The 25,418-nt window shown below is 41.1% G+C and overlaps 3 protein-coding genes across 5 annotated transcripts; 2 read left to right on the top strand and 1 right to left on the bottom strand.

The window, feature by feature from the left end:
* Positions 1-44: 44 nt before the first annotated feature.
* On the top strand, positions 45-5,944 carry LOC119732533 (zinc finger MYND domain-containing protein 12-like). Its single transcript, XM_038206092.1, has 7 exons — positions 45-322; positions 935-1,079; positions 1,626-1,797; positions 2,303-2,472; positions 3,144-3,390; positions 4,637-4,782; positions 5,745-5,944. The coding sequence occupies exons 1-7, from the start codon at positions 216-218 to the stop codon at positions 5,889-5,891; spliced, it is 1,134 nt and encodes a 377-aa protein (XP_038062020.1). The 5' UTR covers positions 45-215; the 3' UTR covers positions 5,892-5,944.
* Positions 5,945-9,707: 3,763 nt separating this feature from the next.
* Positions 9,708-11,917, top strand: LOC119732350 (adenosine receptor A3-like). The gene is made up of 2 exons (XM_038205807.1): positions 9,708-10,346; positions 11,462-11,917. Exons 1-2 carry the CDS (start codon positions 9,708-9,710, stop codon positions 11,915-11,917), a joined length of 1,095 nt encoding a protein of 364 aa, XP_038061735.1.
* Positions 11,918-12,635: 718 nt separating this feature from the next.
* Positions 12,636-23,725, bottom strand: LOC119732531 (acetyl-coenzyme A transporter 1-like). 3 transcript variants are annotated; one of them, XM_038206088.1, is made up of 8 exons: positions 23,594-23,725; positions 20,957-21,730; positions 20,344-20,534; positions 19,289-19,473; positions 18,281-18,404; positions 17,145-17,375; positions 15,295-16,477; positions 12,636-15,180 (listed from the first exon to the last, which is right to left on the bottom strand). In XM_038206088.1, exons 2-7 carry the CDS (start codon positions 21,684-21,686, stop codon positions 16,313-16,315), a joined length of 1,626 nt encoding a protein of 541 aa, XP_038062016.1. In that variant the 5' UTR covers positions 21,687-21,730; positions 23,594-23,725; the 3' UTR covers positions 12,636-15,180; positions 15,295-16,312. The 3 variants fall into 3 exon arrangements, with proteins under 3 accessions (XP_038062016.1, XP_038062017.1, XP_038062018.1); XM_038206089.1 differs by lacking the exon at positions 12,636-15,180 and having other exon boundaries at positions 15,295-15,454; positions 15,773-16,477; XM_038206090.1 differs by lacking the exon at positions 12,636-15,180 and having other exon boundaries at positions 16,037-16,052; positions 16,132-16,477.
* Positions 23,726-25,418: the final 1,693 nt, after the last annotated feature.

The raw sequence follows: 25,418 nt of genomic DNA, 5'->3' as shown, positions 1-25,418 counted from the left end.
AGAAAGATTGAAACCGACAACAGCCGTCGGTTATCCTTTGTACGATCAATATACGCATGCGTTGTTTACCATTGCGAATGGCAACAAGAATCTTGGCGGACAGAAAGTTGTGAATTTTGGTCTTAAATTATCAAGTGCAAACGGGACATTTTAAAGAACTTTTTGTACACAATATTTGGAATTGGTCAGCTTACCTTTTTCTACTTTCCACAACCATGACTTTGAACCCCCTGTCAAACCCAAAAGGAGTGAAACTTCTCTGTGAACTGTGTCAAAAGCCGGCGTTTGTGCAGTGCACAAAATGCCGAGTGACATTTTATTGGTGAGAATATTTTTCTTGAAAAAAACCTAAATTGGTGTTAATGTTTTGTATAAGATTTATTAAGATATTTATAATTTTCTAGGAAGGATGTTCAGATGCTTCTACTGTTAGTTGCTTATGTTTGATATTTAATATATTTTTACTTATTCAGGCCAAAGCAATTAGGCAAAATAAAAAAAAAACATGTTTAGCGTCCTGCCTCTTTGACATAAAGGAAGGAGGAGGCCCTTTTTTTTTTTTTTTTTTTTCAAAATGGCCGCCCGACACATTTTTCAAGACAACGCGGCCGGGCTATTTTTCAAGATGGTTACCAGCTTTTTTCAAAATGGCCGCCACTTGGACTCATTGACTATTTCCACAGCTTTATACACGGTATAAAAGTCTAAAAATATGATTTCTTTCGTCAGAGATCGTTAAAATTTATCAATTTTTGTCTTTAAAAAAAAAAAAAAAAAAAAAAAAAAGGAGGCGGCCTCTAAAAAGGAAGCGGGCGGGGATGCTAAACATGTTTTTTTTTTTACTTCGCCTTATATTTTAGCTGTTTGAATTTTTTTTTTTTTTAGATTGAATTTGAAATTCATTAAAAAATTTTTTTTGGATTTTAACTTCAAGTGGTGTTGAACATCAGCAAGCAGACTGGGTCGGTATCCATGAGAAGATATGTCAGTTGCTCATCCCCCTGCGCACCCCCCAGCTGTCATTTCTCTCGTCAGAGGAGCAGCGGCGAAAGAAAGAACAAGATCTGCTGCTGAGACAGGTAGGCCCCCTATAGCAATTGACATCATCGCAAATTAAATTTAGAGCCTAACCGTGGAAGCTCATGCCTAGTTAGAACTTAAGGCAGTACCATGTGCACCCAGGCCCTATCATGTTTTGGGAGGTCTGTACGCTATTGGATTTGGATTGGAGCTTTGATAGACGAATAACTTGCAACTAGAATTCCCCTTTCTCAAGTTGCCCTGGTTGATCATTAACTCTTTAAAATTTGGGAACAATGGTTTTTGGACCATCGGACATGTCGAACCGACAATGTTTTGAAAAATCAGACTTTACTCGCCAACGACAGAAAGAAATGCAAGAGTTCTCCCTCAGTGCAAATGAAATGAGTTCCCCTCTCCTTCCGACTCTTCAATTTTGCAAAGGCCAGCTGATGTGCCACTGTCTTCCTGCCCTCTTCCCATCCTCCTCCCCCATTCCCCCCCTCCCCAAAAAAAAAGCCAGTGCCAGCTTAGTGATTAACTTTAAAAAATGTAAACATATTTCTCTCTGAAAACAATTTGATATGTTGTCTTTTTATCTTCAGAGGAATATGATTGATCTGACGCGAACCACGGGTCAGAAGTTGTTATTTGAAGGCAAGCATGAGCAAGCAGTGCCCGCCGCGATGCAGTCGCTTCGTTTCAGCATTGATGTGCACGGACTGGATAGCATTGAACTGGTACCGTCATATCTTATCCTAGCGGAGGCTAGCATAGGTGAGTTTGCTGAACAAAGTGGCATTTTTGTTGGTCCCAGAGAGCCGGCCAAGTGTCCTCTTTGCACCTATCTCACTGACTGACTGTCACTCGTGGCATGGACTGGTTGCAGGTTTATGAAGAGAGCGGGGCAGTGCTATTGTATAGGATTACCCGGCAATACCAAAGAATCGGCTAAATCCAGCCTTTGTTTAGACCAGATTGCATAAAAAGTCTTCCAGTGAATAGCCATTCGGAATCAATTATCTAAACTTGCTTGCACTCTGGGACCAGCTTTACTAGGGTTGCATAGCCTTGTGTAACGTCCGTGACATAGTTTTTAAAAGCTCAGTGAACAAACCTGAAAATGTATTTTTTTTCAAATCTTAGACATCCATCATCTAGTAAGGGTCAAGGAGATTACAGACTAGGAGTTTGGGATCATTTCTCTGAATTATTAGGCTCTGTCGCAGACAAAGTTCCTTTCATAACGTTGGAATTGCCCCCTTGCTGGATTTACTGACAGGTCTACATAAGCTTTCCCAGGCGGAGGAGTATTTGGCCCAAGCTCAGTGGACGGTACTCAAGACGCCCGACTGTAGCTCGGCTATCAAGTCCAAGCTAGCTCGCAATCTGGGCCTGCTGTATGCAGCTCAAGGGAACTATGAAGAGTCACTCAGACATCTCGCTGATGATGTGAGTATGAAGTCCGTGTGTGAATACTGTTAGTGTTACTGCCGTGGCTTCGTGGTCTAGAGCTTTGAATTCTTGGTCTGCGGGTAATTCTGCAGGTTGTGGGTTCGAGTCTAGCCTGGGTCATGGTGCGTGTGCCCTTGGGCAAGGCACTTTGTCACTCATTGCTTTTCCCCACCCAGGAGTAAATGGGTACCTGTAAGGGCAGAGATGGTTATTGTGGTTGATTTTAGCTGCTTTGCTCCGAAAATCGCAGCTTGGAGCTTTGCAGGTTGTGGGTTCAAGTCCAGCCTGGAGTCATGGTGCGTGTGCCCTTGGGCAAGGCACTTTGTCACTCATTGCTTCTCTCCACCCAGGAGTAAATGGGTACCTGTGAGGGCAGTGATGGTTAATGTGGTTGATTTTAGCTGCTTTGCGCTAAAATGGCAGCATCGAGCTGTATGCTCCCCAGGGAGCTGAGATTGTCTTTGGAATGTTTCATTGGCCCAATGAGCAGGGTAATAATGATGTAGCGCCTTGAGCGCTAATTATAAAGGACATTTGTGTTTCATAAATACACATTATCAATAGGGTTGTGTAACTGAATTTCACAGCTAATGTGTAGAACAAGACCCTAGAATGCCTTACGAAATTACCCTCTGTTCAAAATATTATATTTTTAAATTTCCTGACAGATTTTCCATGCTTCGCAAGAATTTGGCACGGATGATATCCGTACGTCGGGCGGCTATTTCCACATGGCCAACGTCTTCTTCCGTCAGAATCGTATGGACGTCGCCGATTCGTTGTACACAAGGGTCACGTCGATCTGGCATAGCCATCTGCTGACGATCGTTTCGGATCGAACGAAAAAGAGCGACACACAGAGTGGTATGTCGTCCGCCGTGGTGGAACTGGAAGAACGCAAAGTGGAATCCCTAGGTACGGTTTTCTGACTTCCTGTTTTGTCTGTTTTCATGAAGCCAGGATCTTAAAATGCTTTAGGATCATTAGCATTTGTCCTTATTTCATGCAATGTACCGATTTAAGGGCTTTTAATTTATAGCAGACATCGTTCCACTGAGCTGTTCAATGCATTGTGTCCATTGGTCCTGAAAAAACAGGAACAAATGCTGTTCATTTTCAACCGTCAAAGTGCAGTTTGTGGAATATGTCATGCATTGAACCCATTAGTCACAGGGAGTACCCGAGTGCCGACTCTGTTGGGGAAAGTAATGAGTCAGAATGATCTGTACCCAAGTTCACTATTTTTTTTGTGGCAAATAGATCGAGCATTGAGCAAAAAGTGAGTGTTTCATATAAATGGGTATTAAAGGGAATATACATCATTTGCTCTTGCTGTAATTTTCAGAAATGGATGGAATTGGGGGGTTGGAAATATATAGCAAATATATAGCAAATATAGTAACACTGACTTTTTTGAGGTTTTGGGTTCGAAAATGCTATAAAAACCAAGAAAAACGATCATGTTCCTGTAGTCTGGTTCCCTGACTCCATATAAGAAGAAACAGAGCAGTTTATATACATACATTGGGGAATTGTAAGGTCAGGGAACCAGTCTAGCTGGCTCGTACCCGTTCATAGGTTTGTAATCGATTGCAAACAAGTGCGATGGTCAATTGGGGCCAGTATTTGAAAAAAGCCAGTTGTTTCCAACGCTGATCGGCTGATCAGCGTTGGAAATTGATACAAAAATACCACTTTTCTTGAAAATGACAGTATACCAGGTGCCATGATTTTACAGGATGCTTTACACTGTCATTCACTAACAGTCCAGCAAGGTATTTCAAAATAATTTGGTAGTTTTATTTTTTGATGTTTGCAAATGTTGTATTTTCCCTTTAACTTGTCTTCCACAGGAATTTTGAATTTTTCAAATTATTGGCTGTGGTGAGGAGTTATACCATTTTCATTGAAGTGGCTAGTTTTTCCAGTCTGCACACGGAATTGGTTTTGAAAATAAATTTCCTTACTGAAGTATTGTCAAGTTTTTTTGTCTTCAGAATGAAAAACTTATCTAAGTTCTCAGGTGACAATTGGCCCAAAACTGTTGACACTTGAAAACTGATAGAATTATGATTTTGTCCAAGTGGACTGATATTTGTAGGCGAAAACCAAAAAAAAATTAGCAATAAGTTTGCATTTTGTATTTGTTTTCTTCTCACAGACGAAGCGCAAGAAGCAGAGGCCAAACAGGTCTTGCACTCCATTCATGACATCAGAGAGCAAGTGACCAATCAGGATGCGGCTGCCATGGCAACCATTGGCCACGCCCTTGCCATGCTCTACTATCTACTGGATGACATTCCGAAGGTAAAAACAGTTCTACTGATTTTTCACTCATATGTCGCATGATTTCGACTTTATGGAAATGGTAGTTGACTAGTGGTAGAGTTGTGAAGTACACCTGTGCACTAACAGCAACGTCTCTGGTCAAACGCTGGTCAAAAATTCATCACAAAACTTCTTGACCCTGTCTCCATACAGTCAGGCATGCAACTTTTCCTGGGATCCGCTGATTTCCTCGTTTTTTACTTCTCATGAATGCCATTACAAATTGAAAAATACTGTACTAAGTCTTGTGTGGTTTAGACTTTCCTCGTTTTTTCTAAATTCCAAGTTACATGCCTGATACAGTGCTTTATGATGTGCTTTATGTTGATTCAAGTTGATACAAACTCAGCCCCGGACCCAGCCAAAATATTTGTTATATCAGAAGTTTGTACTAAGAGGAGCATTGGTCCCATTCATTGTGCACATAAATGCAGAGTTAGGACCTAGGCATTATATTCACTATAACCAGATTTTGTATTAACAGAATTTGTATTAATAACAGTCGACTGTACACAGCTAGATTGTTAACCATTACAGAACCGTGCCCCAGGCGCTGGTTTCAAACAGACTAGAGAAGTTCAACCATTCAGCATTCAAGTGAAGTAGTCGAACTATGGTTTAACCATAGTCGTCGGCGAACTTTCTCTGCTTGTGTCCTTGGGCAAGGCACTTTACTACAATTGCCTCTCTCCACCCAGGAGTATAAATGGGTACCTGTGACGGTAGAGACCAGAATGCGCTGATCTCGAGCTGCTGCAGAAAAATGGTCTCATTCATGATGAACAGGGATAATAATTGTAAAGCGCTTTGAAACCTTGGGTATAAAGCGCTATATAAGTGCAATGTTATATTCTCTGGGGTTAATATAAACAGAGGTTACCCAAAAATTTTTGTGGAAATCTCTGAGTGAAAGAGGATTTTTGTTTTGTGTTTTATTTCAGGCTACCGAGCTTGGTTTGAGGGCGCAGGCATCCAGCAACGCAAGCCAGGACCACGACGCAGAACTGGCTGCGTCTATTAACGAGTTCAACAGCGCCCTCAATCATCTGCCGCTCAAACTGAACCTGCTGTCGTCTGATTATAGCTAGTGCATTGTTAGTGCAGTGTTATAGTCGAGTCAACACAAGGCATCACAAGGCATCACAAGTCCTCACAAGTCCATCAGAAGTCTTCACAAGACTCACAAGTCTATCACAAGTCCATCACAAGTCCTGATAAATCCACCACAAGTTTTCACAAGTCCATCACAAGTCTATCGCAAGTCCATCACAAGTTTTCACAAGTCCATCACAAGTACTCACAAGTCTATTAAAAGTCCATCACAAGTCCTCACACATCCATCACAAGTCCTCATAAGTCCATCACAAGTCTTCACAAGTCCATCACAAGGCCGTCCCAAGTCAAGTCACAGGCTATTCATATGAACTCTGTAAAAAGCACTCCTGTGTTTAATCACCTATTACTTGTTACGGGAAAGCACTTGCGATTTACTTAACCGGACTTGTCATGGACTGGACTACACCACTGTTGCAGCCATTGTCCAAATGCCTGTTTTGATATACGTTCAAATTTGTTTATATTTTTTATTGACAAAGTAATTTAAGATTTAAAAACATCCCAAATTCTCTCGGATGAAAATGGTTAAACTTCCCGACAAATTGAAATAATTAACCAAGAATTGTGTTTTCTTTCTCAGCTGGACTTGAAATATCTTATGGGTGATTATTTTTTTTTAGTAAGTTTTACCTAAATTGTAAACGCCTGACGAATTTTTAGTTGATGCATCAAATTTAGACAAAGGAATAAAGAAAATTGATTATACATGTACGATCGTAAATATATTCCACATAAATGTGTGGATTTTTTAAACTGTAGAAGGTCCCTAATTGTACAATCTTTATTGAACTTCATGGGTGATCTCAAATGGCCGTATTGTTTAAAAAAAAAAACAATTTGATGTATAGTTTAATTTTGTGTTTCTTGTAAGAACTTTAAAACCCTAACTACCCCAACCCTTCAAAATCCAACTGCGTGTTTTGTTGGAATTTGTTGGAGTGTCGAGTACTGCACTACTAAACTGATTATGCTTTACATGGGGTCAGGCATGCAGCCATAATCAGAGTCCAACAGTTCGGGTGTTGAGTCAGAGTTACCATATGGTGTTGGATTTTGCAAGAGTGAGGAAGGTTCCTAGTAAATCACTCAAGGGGTTAGGGTTAATATTTAACCTTTGAATGTTAGCAAATCCGTCCAGTTCAATGCTTTAACAAGAAATATTTATATTCTATTTTACAGTTTGGATTCATGTAAATTATTTACATTTCATTATTCCTTGAATAAACGTTTCCATGGATTCCACAAGAGTGTCTAGAAATGATTTATAACGAAGAAAATTGAATTACTGTTATTAAAGTTAAAAATGTACATGGAAACTAACTCAATGTGTCTTTTTTTACACCAAATTGATGTGTTCTCCGACACCCTACACCGTTTCCATGCAGCAAATGAGGGCACGTAGGTTGTAAATTGCGGCATTTCCAGTAATGTACATTCAGTATGCGTGCTGCATGGTCGTAATTGGGTACATCTTGCACCAAGGCACGTCTTTCGGTGTTAAGGCATCGTTTTTGGGGTTTTTTTCACATAAATTCCTCTATCGCTCGCTTTTTCAGGAAAGTCATATTGCACGGATCCAAAATTTGACACGTTTCCGTGCCAGGTTCGACCCACAATTAAATTCAATTTCAAGTTCTGGTTTATTTTTAGACTAATTTTTTTCACGTATTTAGGGTAATGGCAGCATTTGCCCCCAAAATGTGTTTTGGCTGATTCGAGGAACACTATACAATCTGAGGCAGGTTATTAAAAAACCAGCCTGTCAAAATGTCAGCTTAGTAGATATAATTTCTGAGAAAACTGTAAAACTGCATCTTCATTTTTCTCGACACAAAGCATAGGTTGCCTTTGACTGTGCGATGGTTTAGTCCTAATCACTGCGAGGAAATAATGGTAATTCCCATAGACATCTAATAAAACCTAGACATGACAATTGCTCTCGCGTATGTGAACAAAATGTTGCACATATACAATATGTAAAGTATTACGCGAACGCTCATCATGGGCGTGACGTGTCGCACAAGAGGGGCGGTCTCACTACACGCATTATTTGAAATCATCGGCTGCGCGCTTAGATATGTACGCAAGAATGCGCGTAATTCAAAGCCACATGACATTCGCGCATTGCATAACATATCACAGGCCGGGTGACACAGCCTGTTTTGCTCACACAATTCACAACATAAAAGCAGTAAATGTGTCTAGGTTTTATTAGATGTCTATGTTAATTCCTCTTTTCTCGAAAATAAACTTACTAGATTTCACAGAATGCTAATGATCCTATTATTTACTTACAATCAAGTAGGATATTTCATGGTGTTTTGAGAGTTTCATTTTTGGATGTTTGCAAATGGTTTCCGTTACATTTCAGAAGTCAAGAGGTTTATACAAATAGACCTGAGAAATAACGACGTCACGTTTTGTTTACATGGTGCTTTTATGGGAGCTTGGTGCGTCGTCCCCACCTTGCTCCCGTAGGAAAGCGCACAAATAAGCAAAGCATGATGTCATTACATATCACTATCAGGTCTGTTGGTTTACATATTTTTTAACGGCAAAGAAATTAATTTTCAAATTGAACAGACTTTTTCAAAAAGCATTACATGCACTGTACATAAAATTTCACCCTTTTGAAAATAAATTTCATTAGTTCTCCATCCCAAGAAAAAAAACACAAATCTGCTCGTTGAACCAAATTATCTAATCCTACGCAAAGTTACTGACACACTCTTTACTCTGTGTCAAGTATTATGGGTTGTTCCTAATCAAGTTAGTCCTCGAGGTGAGCAAAGTCTGTATTAATCTTGTGATGCCTTTTTTTTCTTCTTCTTCCTCGTTTCCCCCCCCCCCTGAAATTTCAGCCGCAGCGATCACTAATTCTTGAGTCAATACATTCTTCATTTCACCTGAATGCATGGTCAGTGGTCCTGATTTATCATTCACCAAACCGGGCTTCATTTCGCAGTACAAAGTGCGACGTATTTGCCCACGTCTCAATTTCACACTTCTAACTGATGTGGCTTGTTTGCACTTGAAGAAGGTATACTCTGCATATTCCATTCACCGATGGCAAGACCATCTTCATCCACAGAAAAAGGCGAAACGTCACACCTTTTTGAGTGGCACGCAGTCTATGGAGCTGGCATTTCTTAAGATACATTCTTCTATTTCTTGGATTACTGTGGCAGCATCTGTTCAGCAAATTAACTAATTCTGGATGAGTTTTTGAACAAGAAGTGACATCAAAGGTGGCTGAATGTTCTATTGTTATTAGGAGAATTCTGCATGACGTTTGTGGCAGACAATATGACTGCGTCTGATTTCTTAGTTTGTTTAACACACTTCTCGTCAGTTACCGATCTTTCTTGCGAGTCCCAGAGGGCTAGCCTAGTGCCCTCTTTGCACTACTTCACTCACTGACTAATTACCACTTGTGATTTAGAGTGCTTGTAGGCTGGGAAAGGGAGCCGGGCAGTGCTGTTGTATAGGATAACCCTGTAGCCAATGAATGGGCTAAGTCCGGCTTACTGTGTAGACTGATGCATGAAAAGACTTCCAGAAAATCGCCATTCTGAATCAATTGAATAGAATTTGTGTTAGGACTAGTCTCTGACCAATGTTTATAGACTTGTGTTGTTAGATTGAAGATGTAGTACTTGAACTTCAACTCCACATAAGGACATGTTTTTTGTCAATTAAACTCGTAAATGAAGCAACGCAAGTCTTCTTCCAACAATTTGTCCAGAAGGATTTGCTATCTTCGTCAGTGAGCCTGTCAGACTTGAAAGATGACTGGACTGCTGTCAACCAACTGGACCGTTCCAGAATCAACCTCCGACTTGTCAGCCGCTGCGCGCGCGACACCGGCCGCTTACTACATCGTCGAAGGCATCCTAGCTCTTTGCGGGTTCCTCGGTAATTCCTTGGTCATCCTCCTCTTTGCGTTGGAACCTAAGCTCCGCCTCACCGTATCCAACATTCACCTTGTCTCACTAGCCCTGAGCGATTTGTTAATGGGGACTGTCGCTATACCCATCCTCCTGGTTGCGTTACAGGGCCATCCCCGTCAATTCCCATTCTGCCTGATGCTTCTATCGGTTGTCGTCCTAATCGACACGGCGTCCGTTTTCGCCCTGTGTGCGATGACGTTGGATCGGTACTACTCCATAACGCGGCCGTTGCAGTACAGCGTTAGGGTCACCAAGACGAGAGCTACGCTTGCGGCCTTGCTCGCTTGGTTGGTCGCCTGTTTGCTGGTTCTCCCAATGCCGCTAGGGTGGCACCATCAACCATCTCAACCGCAATGCTCCTTCGTGGAAGTCGTTAGCATGCAGTATATGACGTATGTGTTCTTCTCGTGCATTCTGGTACCGTTTCTTCTGATGTGTGGTGTGTACATCCGACTGTATGGCATCATACAAAAACAGGTACTTGAAAAAAAACCTCATTATTATCCTTAAACAGGAAATAGTTTCTATTTTCAGGGTTCCCACAGAATTTTTTTAATGACGTTTCCGGGATAAATTTATGGCTTTTTCATGACCAATTCCTATGCTGTTTTGGCATCTTAGAAGCCTATGCAACCAAATTCACACAACATAAAACTCATTATTCTCCTTATACTTATCTTTGGAAAAACAGGAAATGGTTTCTTTTTTCAGGGTTCCCACAGAAATTTTTTAATGACTTTTCCGGGATAAATTTATGGCTTTTTCATGACCAACTTCTATGCTGTTTTGGCATCTTAGAAGCCTATTTTGAAAACACGCAACCAAATTCATTCATTATGTGACTCTCCAGCACAAAAACCAGTCACTTGGACCAATGCTTGAAAACTGGGATTTGGGGCTCACTGGAAAGGACATTGAATAAGCTTTCCATGATGTATAGAATATGGGAATAGTACAATATCTGACATAGTTATAGCTATTTTCAGTTCCAACTTTCAGGCCTTGGAAAGTTTTTAAAAAAAAACCAAGAAATTTGTCATTATAGTTTCCCAAATGTACTCCTCAACAAATGAACAAACTGACTTCAATGAAAGTGAAATATATTCATTATTCTAGCTTCTAACGCCTAACGAGGTGACTTTTTGACACTTCGTAAAAACAAAAAAACACGGGGTTCAAGCTTTTGAAAAATTTTTGGTTACAATAATTAAAAAAGTAAACAATATTTCACTTTGAAACTTGGTCAAATTACTCTTGTGTCTAATGAAATGAAACGGCTAGTAAAACTCATTGTCGAAAAATTATTTTCCAGGTTTTTGTCACTTTGTGAAAACAGCGTCAATATATCTAAATTTTAAATTTCAAGTGCTCCTACATACCCACCCACCACCACATTTTGTAATCCCTCAGTGAGCGGACAACAGGCAGAGCATAAATCCAAAATATTTCGTTCGGGCAATTCTTTTCAAGACTCTCACAAAACTCACAAAAGAGACTTCATGTCACACTATGCAACTACAAACTAACTCTCATGACTGACTCCACCAAGTGAGCCTTCAAATCTTATCTGAATTTCACTATTTCCAACACAGCTCAAGCAAATCCAAGCCCTTCATGAAACCGGCCAACGTCTCCACGAACAAGATCCATCAATAAGAGGAGAGACTTTGCAAACAGCTGTGAGCAGAATTACAAGAAGGGTGAACCCACAAGACGTAGCCAGCATCTCCAATCTCGACAACTTCCACCGCATCAAGCGAGAGGTCAAGACAGCGACGTTCTTCGCCTTCCTCATGCTGTTTTTCTTCGTATCGTGGATGCCCATATCCATCGTCGACGCTCTTCTGTATTTCGGCGTGAGCGTCAGCCAGGCAGTCATGAACACGTGCGTGGTGTTGTCGCACACGAACAGCGCGTTCAATCCACTACTTTACGCACTCAAGGCCGATTTCAGGGCGGCGTTTCGACAGCGGGTATTTCTTGCGTGTCGCAGTCGCCACGGCGTGAATGCTGTCGGTCCAACACGAGAAACTGTGCACAATTTATAGCATGCAGAATTTTAACGCTAGGTATATACAAAAATATATCCTGTATCGAAGAAGTCAATAAACAAAAGCGTATATACGTGGAAGTGATGCTAAGTAGTTTATCTTCAAACAAACTTGAAATTTTGATCCTGATTGGTTGAGTGTTGACAAGAACAGTTTGAAAATATCACACAAACCACGCCCACTGCACATATTGGAACCATCGGAACCAGAAGTTAACAGAACTCGAGTGATTATCCAAGGGGCGCTAGTGTATGACTTGTGAACGCGTGTATGACGAAGTTACTAACGAACCAGATTGCAGAGTCTTTCCAGTTCGTAAGTGTGACGTCATTTCGTTATTTCTACTTTAACCACGCCCACTGCACAGAGAGTAGCAAGTAGCGTGTATGATGCGGTCACTTACGAATATGAACATGCTACTCCTGTTGCACATGTAATTGGATAATCACTGAACCATTCCTATAGAGTGCGCAGTCCAACTTTTATTGTGTGTCAAATTTTCTTGGTGATAAATTTGTTATCCCATCCGCGCTCTTGCAACACGGAAAACTGTAATACGTCGGTGTTCCATATTCGGACGTGTGGCAAATGGGACACAAACGCACTACATCAGTCCAAGTGCCACTCGCATTCATGAGATTACTTATACAGCATAGGTCTATAATGGTTAGAAATGTACGGAGACAAACAAAACAAAACAAAAAGAGAAGACAAATCGTTTTAACTTAAAACATGTTGTCTTTCGCATAAAGCCAAAATAAATATTTCTATATTTTGGATAAAATACTTCACAACACTATACAAACATTGAATTTTACTTACTTATTAAGACGTTATAGCTTAATTCAATTTTTTTTTCTATTAATTAATAAACATTTAATAATTGTCTGTTTTAATCTTACCCCAAAAATTTTCTAAGAATAAATGTTTTTGTGTTGGAACAGATTCACTTTGCGAGCAGACTAGCTCCTGGTCCGTACATTATTGATACTGATTGTGGGGTAGGGACCAGCCTACCCAACAAGAATGGAAGTATTGTCCGACAGCCAATAATTCGAAACTGTGCAGTAATGACTCAAATAACTAAACATGGGCCGATTTTCTGTCCATTTCTCATTCAAAATTGAATAACTTTTGTATAGCTAGAGAAACTGCAATTGAAAAAAGGAATCTACTTTTTAGGATGAAACTCAAAAATAGCATGGGGAATGCAGCTTTAAATGCTTGCTTCTTCAAAATGTGGGCCAATATTTTCCTTATTCCTATCAAGTCTGCAATTAAGATATTAGTCTACTATTTGCAATCTATGTAATAATACACAAGTCTCTGGATGTTTGCTGGATGTTTGCTGGGCTTATTCTCGTAAGTGACAGGCCACACAGCGCTCAAACTCGGTGGGTGGGTCAGACTTGGACCAACCTAGATTTTTTCATCCTTTGTTAAGCGATTGTTACCCAGGGCCCCCTTCCTGGGGGGTCCTTCTCTCTTACATACCTACAGCATGTGTACATGCATATATTCACGAATGTATAAATGATGAAAATAAGTTCAAGCATTGTTCACACGGAATTCTTGTAGCTGAATTTTCGGCCCGAATAGGCCTTTATCGGCGCTGGGAGTTGGACTGACTGTTTGAATGCATCTGAAAGGGGAATTCCCAAGCTACATGCTAATATTACTATAGAGATTGCTGTTCATACGGGTCTATCTAACAAAAAGTGGACCGATTTCTGGGCCAAATTGGTGGGTGGGTGATGCTTGGTCCAACTTAGATTTTTTTCAACATTTGTTATTTCCGGCGCGAGGGGGGGGGGGGAGGTTGGTTGTCCTCTCTCTTACGTACAGCTTGTGTACATGTATACATTCACGCACATACATGAACGCAAACACGTACACACGCTGTATCTGAAAGGGAAACTCCCAAGCTACACGCCAATAAACTATAGAGGTCGCTGTTCATATGGGTCTGTATGATACGACGTGATAAAAAGAGCACTGATTTCAGGGAGGTTTCGGGCGGAAAAGGATTGCAGTAGGGACAACTTCTCATGGTAATCGATCCCTACATCCAGCAACTCTATGCGTCCTACAAACCCCCAAAGCCAGGTAACCGCGTAGTATTTAACAAATGCCTTAGATACACCATTGTTATAGAATTTTGATCGGTCAAAACTATTTTATCCAACAATCTCGAAAAAAAGTATTGTAAAATATTAAAGCATAAATTCACCATTGATCCCTCATATTCCCAAATTTGAAGTTTTATGAGATTACTTTTTTTCTGAATTAAAAGGGAAAAAAATAGTTAGTTTAAAAAGAAGTTTTAACTATTGAATCAAAATGAGAATATAATTGAACATGATCCAAAAATCTAAAAAATAATCTAAAATATCATTAAGAAAATCACCAGAAGCAGTCAAATTTATTTCTCTTGTTAAAATTAAATGTGACATTCTTACAGATATTTTGCTAAATTTAAAGATTTATTGAAACAAAATGAAAACAAAAGTAACATACATTTTAAATCAAATCAATTTTAAATGCACAAACAAAATCACGTGGTCCGTCTGAAGCTGACATGTATTCAGTTTAAAAAAATATTTTGGTCTTGGATTTCTTTTTAATTTTAAAGATTGTGATCATTTCAAAAGATATTCCAATTTTTTTTTTTTGTCTTTCACGATGACCTTATATTTAACAGCTATGAAAGCAAATAAAAAGACAGGCAAAAAAACCCACACAATTGAATTGGCGATATCTGGTGTGATTCTCCAATGATGTTCCTCTTTCCATATGAATATCTATTGTTTATATTCCCATTCCAATATGGGAACACCTTATATTCCCAGGCTTTTCCTATTCCCATATGGAAACACCTGATATTCCCATGTTCTTCATATTCCCATAGCATGGAAACACAAGCCTTTCCTATTCCCATATGGGAACATCTGTTATAAATGTAAGTTTATATTCCCATACTATGCAAACACATGAGCTTTACTTTTTCCCATGTGAAAACACTTGATATTCCTATACTTTTCTCATTCCAATGTTAGAATGTTTGGTGTTTCCAGGCTATTCCTATTCCCATATGGGAACACCAGCTTTTCCATGTTATTCCTATTCCCATATTGGAAAACCCAATGTTCCCAGGCCATTCCGTTTCCCATACTGAAAAACCCAATGTTCCCAGGCTATTCCGATTCCCATACTGGAAAACCCAATATTCAAAGGCTATTCCTATTCCCATATTGGAAAACCTGATGTTCCCAGGCTATCCCTATTCCAATATTGGAAAACCTGATGTTCCCAGGCTATTCCTATTCCCATACTGGCAAACATGATGTTCCCAGGCTATTCCTATATTGGAAAACCTGATGTTCCCAGGCTATTCCTATTCCCATATTGGAAAACCTGATGTTCACAGGCTATTCCTATTCCCATATTGGAAAACCTGATGTTCACAGGCTATTCCTATTCCCATACTGGCAAACCTGATGTTCCCAGGCTATTCCTATTCCCATATTGGAAAACCTGATGTTCATAGGCTATTCCTATTCCCATATTGGAAAACCCGATGTTCAAAGGCTATTCCTATTCCCATATTGGAAAACCTGATGTTCACAGACTATTCATTTTCCCATATTGGAAAACCTGATGTTCACAGACTATTCCTATTCCCATATTGGAAAACTTGATGTTCACAGGCTATTCCTATTTCCATAATGGGAAAACCTGATGTTCCCAGGCTATTTGTATTCCCATATTGGAAAACCTGATGTTCCAAGGCTATTCTTATTCCCGTATTGGAAACCTGATGTTCCCAGGATTTCTATTCCCATATTGGAAAACCTGATGTTCACAGGCTATTCCTATTCCCATATTGGAAAACCTGATGTTCCCAGGCTATTCCTATTCCCATATTGGAAAACCTGATGTTCCCAGGCTATTCCTATTCCCATATTGGAAAACCTGATGTTCCTAGGCTATTCCTATTCCCATATTGGAAAACCTGATGTTCACAGGCTATTCCTATTCCCATATTGGAAACCCTGATGTTCCCAGGATATTCCTATTCCCATATTGGAAAAGCTTATGTTCACAGGCTATTCCGATTCCCATATTGGAAAACCTGATGTTCCCAAGTTATTCCTATTCCTGTATCGCAAAACCTGATGTTTCCCAGGCTATTCCTATTCCCATACTGGAACCTGATGTTCCCAGGCTATTCCTATTCCTGTATCGGAAAACCTGACGTTCTCAGGCTATTCCCAAACACCTGATGTTCCTGTGTATTCCAATTATGGGAAAAACATGACTTTCTTGTTACATGAAATATTTTTAGCTCCCATACCGATGTCATACCTTCAGAATTCAGACCACGTCGAGCCGTCATTGGTTGGGGCACTTCCAGGCATCCTCGTTCAGATCTTGGAGGTGACGGACTCTCTTGGATTGCCATAGCAACCAGCAGAAACCGATGATGAGGCAGGCTGTGATTTCAATGTAGTAACCATCAATGTCTGTCTCGCAGTGCCCTCCAGCCTCGCTACATGCCTAGATGGTCAAAGGAGTAAACATGGTGAAAGATGCTGGAAAAACCAAGAAGAATAATCATGTTCCTGTAGTCTGGTTCCCTGACCAAACTTAAAATGAAACGGAGCAATTTATAGATGTCAGGGAATTGTAAGGTTAGGGAACCAGTCTAGCTGCAATGTACCCGTTCATAGGTGTGTAATCGATTGCAAACAAAATGCGGACTGACTAAATATGGTAATTTGGGGGCAGTATTTGAATAAAGCCAGTTTTTTTTTAACGTTGGTTGACCGACAAGCGTTTTGAGGGGTGACCACTGCCTGAATCCTGCAAAATCCTGCGGCAGTGACTGTCAATATGTGGAGGCTTGGCCAATTACATTTTGTGCATTTTTATTTTAAACGATGACCTCAAATGACCCCTGCATGACCTCTGACCTCCAATTTCGGAAGAGTTGTAATGAACCCCACCCAAGGATCACTCCATCAAAGTGTTATTAAAATGACCCCTACATGACCCCTACATGACCTCTGACCTCAGTAATCCGATGACAAATTGTATCCTCCCGCCCAAGGGTCACTGCATCCAAGTTTCATCAAAATGGTCTACGATCGTACAGAATTTAGGACTGGTGAGTGTCTCCCAAACCTCTGTTTAGGCGACACAAAAAAGCCTCCTGCAAGCTTACCTTGGCCTCTGCTTTGTTATCACAATCAAGCTCCGCCCCTTCGCCAGCAGCTCCGCCCACACAGGACTTCCAGGTCAGGAAATCCACCAACCAGAGAGCGACAGTGACGGGCCAGTTGCCTCCCAAGTTCTGCACAGTGTTCAGTAGGGTCATGTAGGTACCCCCGATGCGAGGGTCGCTGACTCGAGCGTTGAATATCATGCTTGATACAAAGATGCAGTTTAGAGGTATCTGAAGGAAAAGGAGATATCTGTGAGGTTTCTGAGGTAAAAGGAGATATTTAAGAGGTATCCAAAGCAAAAGGAGATATTTGCAAGGTTTGAGGTAAAAGGAGATACGTGTGAGGTATTAGCACTAGTAGGATGTATTTGAAAGAAAAAAAGAGAGATATTTATGAGGTACCTAGGAAAAAGGATATATATTTGAGGTATTAGAAGTAGTAGGGTGTATTAGAAGCAAAAAAAAAGAAGATATTTACAAGGTACCGTAGGCAAAAGGAGATATTTGTGAGGTTTCTGAAGTAAAAGGAGACAATTGTGAGGTATTAGAAGCAGTAGGTTGTATTTGAAGCCAAAAAAGGAGATATTTATGAGGTATCTGAAGCAAAAGAGACATTTATGAGGTACCTAGGCAAAAGGAGATATTTATGAGGTTCTTGAGGCAAAAGGCAGTACATGTTTTTTCAAGAATCTGAAGCTAAAATGTCTAAAGGAGATAGTAATGAGGTTTCTGAGGTAATAGGAGATATTCTTGAGTTTTTTTGGGCAAAAGGAGATATTTACACTGCTAAAAAATGGTATTAAAATTAGGGGAAAATATTAGTTCAAGAAAAGAGTTTCTTGTCTCACTCCCTAGAAAATGTTTCCAGGGAGTGAGACAAGAAAATATTTTTTGAAATAAAAACTATTTCCATACATTACGAAATGAAAGAAATCATTTTTAGCAGTGTATGAGGTATCTGAGGCATAGGAGGAATTTATAAGGTACACTGTATTTTAAGCAAGTTTACTGTTAATTCAGTTAGCACATTTCTGTCGTCTAAATAAACAATGGTGTTGTTGACTATAACTTGCATTCTTGGCAGTGCCATGAGATTGTAGCAGAGTTTAACACACAAAAGTGTGCATCATTTTTACCTGGTAGACTGCATATACTATGACCAGGACGGCATAGTAGTATGTAGGAAATTCACCGGTCTCCGACTTGACATACGGAGTCCACCACACAATGAAGGAGAACACCACACCACCTATAAGTAATCTGAGATAACCCCAAAAAAAGAGACAAAATAGTAAAAGGATTTGAAAGGTTAAAATAACACATGTCAAGATGATTACCTGGGAGACACCTGCGATGGACTGGCATCCCATCCAGGGGGAACAGAAATATTCTCAGCAAACCGGAGATAAATGCCGACCTTATAGGCCATGTTCGCTTGTGACAGACTTTAACCCTAACCGCCCAGAATCCTTCAAAATCCTCTTTGCCAAAGTGGAGGAATTTGGAGGATTGAGGTTACACGGCAAAAGTGCGTTACTGATTTCGTAGGATGCTTGTTGTCAAGGTCTTGGACCGGACCTTGTGTTGTTTTTGCTCAGCCAAGCATAAATGTAGGCCTGGGTTACGCTTGAAATCCTCCGTACTGCTCCAGGATGCCACTGGCCAAGCCTCAACATATTGACGAGTCACTGCCGCAGGATTTTGCAGGATTCAGGCAGTGGTCACCCCTCCACAGACCATATTCAAGAAATAATGGAGGATTTTGCAGGATTGAGGCTATATCCTAGCAAAAAGGCCTAGGGAGTTAGGGTTAAAGAGGTTGTGGAATGCTCGAAGACATTTCCGTCATTTTTTGGGTATATGTAGCCTAAGGTGTGAAGAAATAAAAACGACTATTGTGTCTGTCATGAAATGAGTACAAAAGGTACTTTTGAGAGCTGTTTTTCAGGTCCTGTTTTGACCCGAACATGCAATTTGTGTAAAAGTCGTCGTTGGGGGCAGCAAACAAAATTTAGTAAATCATGACGTAATAAACAGGACTCGTTTATATTTCATCACACCTTAGGCTACATATACCCAAAAAATGACGGAAATGTCTTCGAGCATTCCACAACCTCTTTAATTACTAACTTGTTACAGCTTACCTAAATGGTATCGCTGATATGAGTAGATCTAGTGGTCTAGGGCCGCTAGAATACTTGCTAATGATCCACGGCAGGATGATCTGTAGAGGGACCATAGGCACGGCGAGCAGCGCCAGTTTTTCCCTCGGCACACCTTCTTCTATCAACTTCAGACCCGTTACTGCATCTGCGGCAGCAAACCCTATCTGTGAAGAGAAAATTTGGCAACCCAACTATGAGCAATTAATAACCTCGTACTGTTTGATCAGTCACAGACAGTCAGAAATTCAATCCACCTCCCCTCCCATAAGTTTACACAGGCTAGTCATCAACAGTCAGATCATATTTCTTGTGGGCACTGTGACTAGTCAAATTCCATCAACAGACAAAAGCATGTATCTGGTACGTACAGCTGTCTTATCAATCACCTACAGTCAAAGCATAGCCGTCTCAAGTTACATAAACAGTCACAGCCAGTCAATCCTGCTTTATGTAGGCAGGGAGCACTCAACTGTTAATTAAAAAGTCACTTGATTGATTTTGACTGCTGGGAGGACTTGCAAAGTTTGAAAGCCAGAGAGAGGTTTTAATGAGCTGGAACCATGCTCACGCAGGCTGCACACTCACACTCGGTGCTTCTTCAGCTGAAAGGGCTGCCAAGATGCGCATGCGCCTCGACTTCAAGAACAAAGTGATTGCACCTTTTCTTAATTTACTGAATTGGGAGATTTTGCCTTAAATCCTTCACATAAGCTTCTAGCCTCCTTACAAATAATTATCCGCCATTTTAAGATTTCATCTGGGCCTGGCTTGTAGGGCTGTGCCAAAATAACCGATCATCTACAGAATATCCGAATACATGCTGTAGCTTTTTCCAAATAGAAGATTCTAAAAATGTGAGGCGACTCACAAACATGACAAAAATACATCACATTTAACATGACATTCATAAAAGACTTTTTACCTCAGCGTCAACATTCGAATCTGCGATCAAATCCAACTTTCAATAATAGAATTTTTAATAAAGTATTCAAAAATGCACTGCACTATGACAAATGATGAGCGAAAACGCTTACCTTATACGTCAAAGCAAAAAGCACATAGGACTTAAGAGCTGGCAGTTTCATGAGCTTGTAGAGCTGTTTGTAGGTACCAAACACACCGCAGCTCAACTCGTCTTCGGTGCCGTGACCCTTTTTCTCTCGCTTCAGTAATGCCACGAGAGTTGTTGTCACCAGGAAGACACACGCCCAGAAATATAGGAAATCTGTCGAGGAAAGTTGAACAATTCTGTGATCCCTGTTTGCTTTTTCCCAGGTGTGCTGGATTGCTAATGGTGTTGGCTTTGGGCTTGATCCCTAGCTACATGACATATACTGGTTTATGGCTTCCGACTAGTGCCTTCGAACAAAAACACAAACATAGTGGAGTGCCGTAGCCTCGTGGTCTGGGGACATTGAATTTGTGGTCTGCGGGTAATTCCGCGGGTTGTGGGTTTGAGTCAAGCCCCGGGGTTATGGTGCGTGTGCCCTTGGGCAAGGTACTTTGTCACTTATTGTTTCTCTCCACCCACAAGTAAATGGGTACCTGTGAGGGCAAAGGTGGTTATTGTGAAAAAGCCGGCTGTATTTAAAATGGACAGGACACAAATTCGGCATACAGGACATGAAATGTGCAAAAAAAGCTCACCTGATAAAGTTACTACTCCGTGTGGTTTGGGCTCCGACCTCAAATACCTATTACAAAAGTCCGCCGATTCAAGCGCAAGAAACACAACATTGCCCAGAAAATAACCTGCCGTCTGCCCCACACTATTGCACGTCGACGCGTAGCCCACGTTGCGTTTGGAGAGCATCGTCAACGCCCAACCGTCCACCGCAATGTCCTGCGTCGCGGCGAGGAAATTCAGCATGAAGAACACCGCGGTGAGGAAGTAAACATCAACGCGGGAGGAACCCTCACCGGGATCGGCGTCGCCGAGGATTGTGGGTACGTGGCTCGATAGAAACAACATGAAGAACCCGATGAGATACTGGGTCGGCACGAGCCAGGTTTTCCGCCGGCCGAATCTGGGAACGAAGAGGGAATCTACAATCGGTGCCCAGATGAGCTTAACACTGAAGGGCCAGTACACGAAACTAAAGACGGCCTGCATGCTGTAGCTGATTTTCCGACTTTGTAAGACCAGCGGTATACTTCCCGCTAGGCCTAATGGAATACCCTGCAGAACGTAGAGTAACAACAACAGAAAGATGCTGGAGTAGTCTCCTTTCAAGCCTTCCGCTTCCATTTCAATGTCCGTGTCTTCTCTGCTCGGAGTGGAACGTTGGTCTAGGCCATCTCTGTCATGGCTGGTAATGTTATTAATTATTCTGTGGTCTGTGTTGTTAGGACTTGGATGTCTCTTCCTTGACGACATGGCAGACGGATCTCGTCTTTCTCAGCCAATTTGTAACTAAATATCTGTTCGACGGAGACAATGAAAGAAAAGTTTGAAACAGGTTTACTATTGTACAGAGAGGTTGCCTTGTTGGTTTTATACTGATGTGAATTTACATATTCATGAGCACCATCATGATGTCATTCCGGGCAGAAACCTCAATGTTACAGCTATTTCAGCACGACAAGTTGCTAGAATTTTGGATATTTTGCTGTCATATATTTTCTTTTCTTTGGTGATTAGTTGTTGTGTAAGTACATGGCAGTAAGCCAATGAATGTCAGACAAGTCGACCGTTGAGACAACTCGACTCGGGACAAGTCAACCGTTGAGACAACTCGACCGTTGAGACAGGTCGACCGTTGAGACAACTCGACTCGGGACAACTCGACCGTTAGGACTGCTCGACTTAATGGAAATGAATACACGTGGAGCAGAAAAAGTTGCACAAATCTGTGGCAAGACCGATCCTGGGTGCGGCGCGGGCATACTCGATGTACAGAGGGCGTCGCGTCGGGCCGGTGCGCCCCGCCCGGCCGCGAGGACCGGGCCGGGCCCGGCACGCAGGCACGTCGACCGGCGCGGCAAATGGGCGCACAGGCCCGGCACAAACGATGCCACCGTGCACGGTACGGCCACGTTGACCGGGGATGCGCGCACGTGGCCTTGAAAAAAAACGAACGATGTGCACGGACAATCACGCTGCGCTATATCGGCTCTGTTATATGCAACCAAAAAAACCTCATGTGTCATCACTCCCAAACTGCGATCAGCCGCCGTCAAAATCCCCGGTACTATTCCCGAAACTAGGCCCAAAACATGCGAGGCGACTTGTCTCAACGGTCGACTTGTCTTTCCATTTATCGCACATACGGTCGAGTTATCTCAACGGTCGAGTTGTCTCAACGGTCGACTTGTCCCGAGTCGAGTTGTCTCAACGGTCGACTTGTCTGACCCCCAAGCCAATGAGCAATCCTTTCTCACAAAATGTTTTCAATGAGCAAATTTTGGGTTTAACAATTTGAACAGAAAACCACTAAACAGTGTCTTTCAGAAATGATATCACAGCAACAGCGCCCTTAGTTGTCTGGAAAGCATGGACATGATATGAATATATGCATTTCCAAATCTGACTGCGAATGAACCCTTCTCATAAATACAAGGGCGCACTGATCATTTGTAAGATTCACAGCAACATTTAACGATGATTATTTTCTAATTTAAGGTTTTAAGATACAGAAATATATATATTTATAATTTTTATATAAATGTTTTCGTTTCCCTTGCCTACATGAGGGCTGGCAAGTCTAAGGACTATAGTGATTTTTGTTGCTTTTGTGGATGCAGGTTTAGGTTTGTCCTGTAATTTACATATCATTTCTGTCCCTTCCAGGTAGTGTTTGAATTGCATTTTATCAACTGTTATTGTTTTATATCTTTTGTTGTTTTTTAAGGCAAAATAAATAATAATTAAATCCATCATGTTTGTTGATAAATCTGTCAAGTTTTCACTTTCAATCATTTTTCAATGACTGTACAACTCCACCCTTCCTCGGGGCACACATAAATGATTCAGCGTTCAAGAGTGTCAGATCATGGTGTCAGTGACTGTTTTAACTCAAAATAACAGTAATTTATAGTCAGACCGCCTAAAACAACGTGGTCCTAATTCGACGCACTCGCATTCAATTTGCGTTGGACTGTTGTTTGACGCAAGCCAAGTCAAGTGTTAACGCCGACTGACATGACTGAACATGCTGAACCCGATGTATCGAACTTTCTCAAGTAGGCCTATTTTCATTTCAAATAAAGCTTAATGGCAGTTAAATGAAGTAAAACAATGTTCAAATGTTTTAAAACTGGTCCGTTTTTCAAAATGTTCACTACCTTTCAAACTCCAGGACACAATAAACTGATGAAAAATCACCGGCACGGCGAAACAGATGGTTGCTCAAAGGTTTTTACGCATGTGACTATGGCATAGTGTGGTGCCGATTTTTTACCCTTAAGGCAAAACGTTAAAAATGAGCAGGGAAGAAGACCTGATAAGGCCACGTCTGCTCAACCTCCTTCTCACGATGATCGACCCCGCGTAAAAATTCCCCTTGAAAACCACACGAAAATATGAACTACATGCAAAAACACTGGTTATGATTCAGCAAATTAATGGGCCCTTTTATGGGGGCGGTACGAGTATAGGGGGGCCGTGGATTTTGTTTTACTGCTTTTTAAACGTTTTTTTTAAACGATTTTTAGTATGACGAAAAACTAACCTTTGAGGGCGTCTGCACCCTTCCGAAAAAAGCTTTTAGTTAGGGGTTTTTTGGGCTCTTGATCCAACGCACTAAACGCCTGACTAGTTTCTGGTATCGCCTATATGCCATTATTATAATACAATTACAAGCAAATTAATCACCCGAAAAGTAGGCGGATTTTATTTTCATTCGATGTGTCATTCAAAAGTCAATAATTATTGTATTGCTACATTTACAAAACAAATCCATTATTTTTGGGTTGAACTCGAAAACAGCACTAGGAGCGCAATTGCATTTTTTAAAGTCCATTAATAATTCTATATCACCATGGGCAAAATGAGGGAAAGCAATATCTCCAAGCTCAACTTATGGGGAGGGGGAGGCTAGGGGATCAACAACCCTCTACCCCCCCCCCCCCCCCCGGCCGTAAAAAATAGGGAAATCATGCGAAAATATTTACGCATTCCTGCTAACCCAACGCACATCCATGCCCCACCCCAGCCCATCTTGAAAGCTACCCCGCCCTCCCCCCTCCCTCCTGAGCAAAAGCTGGGTCCGCCCCCGAATACGATGTTAAGGTAAAGGTAATGAAAAAATCAAGAGCTAAGCTCCAGCATAGAGGTAGAATTGCATGCCTCCAGGCGGCTATGGAACTGTAAACTTGTTTAATTACGTGACCATGATGTCGAAATTGATATTAAAAAAAAAATTAGTAGGAACTTAGGGGTCATTCAGAATTTTCAATGTTTTAAAATTTCGATCTTTTTTCCAAATTGTGGGTGGGTGGGTCAAGCTAAATAATTGAAAATCGAAATTCACATTCCATGGAAAAAAAAAAAAAAAACAAAGAAAGATAGATCTTTTGAGTTGCCTGAACTACGCGCAAACGTTCCGATATCGCGATGCGTGTTTCTTTTCCAATTTCGTCCCCTGTATGTACTGTCAGTGGCGTAGCCAGGAATTTTTCAGTGGGGGGGGGGGGGGGGGGGGGTCGTACGCAAGAGCTCCCCAGCAAGTATCGCTGACGCCATTGTGATTCCAAAATTTCTCACTGTGTCACACATTGAAATAACTAAACAGCGTCGTTGTATTGTGAACACATAAAAGCTTTCAAGTCGCGTTCTTGCACACTTTCTGCAAGTCGAAATAGATATCCTTGAACCACTGCCCCTGCTTTGCATAACAAGTGCACATGAATGAACGATTCGACTTTTATTCAAAGAAATTTCTATGTACAGTCACCAAACTCTATTCAGTAAAGTCCCCGTCAAAACGAAAGTAAACAATCCACGTGCGTAACGCACGGCTACACCATCGTACAGTGTGGCAGGGACACCAACAAGTAACACAACAACTATTTTTTTTTTTTAAATTGATAAATATTCTGATTGAATTTCGTTAAAAGATACTTGGTGAGGTATCACATATTTTATCACATAAAAGAGGAAGACCGACAA

This window comes from Patiria miniata, unplaced genomic scaffold (assembly GCF_015706575.1).
Source record: "Patiria miniata isolate m_02_andy unplaced genomic scaffold, ASM1570657v1 HiC_scaffold_24, whole genome shotgun sequence".
NCBI classification, from domain to species: Eukaryota; Metazoa; Echinodermata; class Asteroidea; order Valvatida; family Asterinidae; genus Patiria; species Patiria miniata.
This window is presented reverse-complemented; position numbering and strand designations above follow the sequence as displayed.

What these genes read in the sequence shown, in the direction of transcription:
- LOC119732533 (XM_038206092.1), top strand. Translation starts at nt 216, where the DNA reads ATGACTTTGAACCCCCTGTCAAACCCAAAAGGAGTGAAACTTCTCTGT. An exon ending in AAGATCTGCTGCTGAGACAG is followed by an intron (nt 1,080 to 1,625) that starts GTAGGCCCCCTA and finishes TTTTATCTTCAG; the next exon opens with AGGAATATGATTGATCTGAC. An exon ending in ACGCAAAGTGGAATCCCTAG is followed by an intron (nt 3,391 to 4,636) that starts GTACGGTTTTCT and finishes TTCTTCTCACAG; the next exon opens with ACGAAGCGCAAGAAGCAGAG.
- LOC119732350 (XM_038205807.1), top strand. Translation starts at nt 9,708, where the DNA reads ATGACTGGACTGCTGTCAACCAACTGGACCGTTCCAGAATCAACCTCC. An exon ending in ATGGCATCATACAAAAACAG is followed by an intron (nt 10,347 to 11,461) that starts GTACTTGAAAAA and finishes TTTCCAACACAG; the next exon opens with CTCAAGCAAATCCAAGCCCT.
- LOC119732531 (XM_038206088.1), bottom strand. Translation starts at nt 21,686, where the DNA reads ATGTCGTCAAGGAAGAGACATCCAAGTCCTAACAACACAGACCACAGA. An exon ending in CGGAGTAGTAACTTTATCAG is followed by an intron (nt 20,535 to 20,956) that starts GTGAGCTTTTTT and finishes TTTCCTCGACAG; the next exon opens with ATTTCCTATATTTCTGGGCG. An exon ending in TTTTTGCTTTGACGTATAAG is followed by an intron (nt 19,474 to 20,343) that starts GTAAGCGTTTTC and finishes TTCTCTTCACAG; the next exon opens with ATAGGGTTTGCTGCCGCAGA.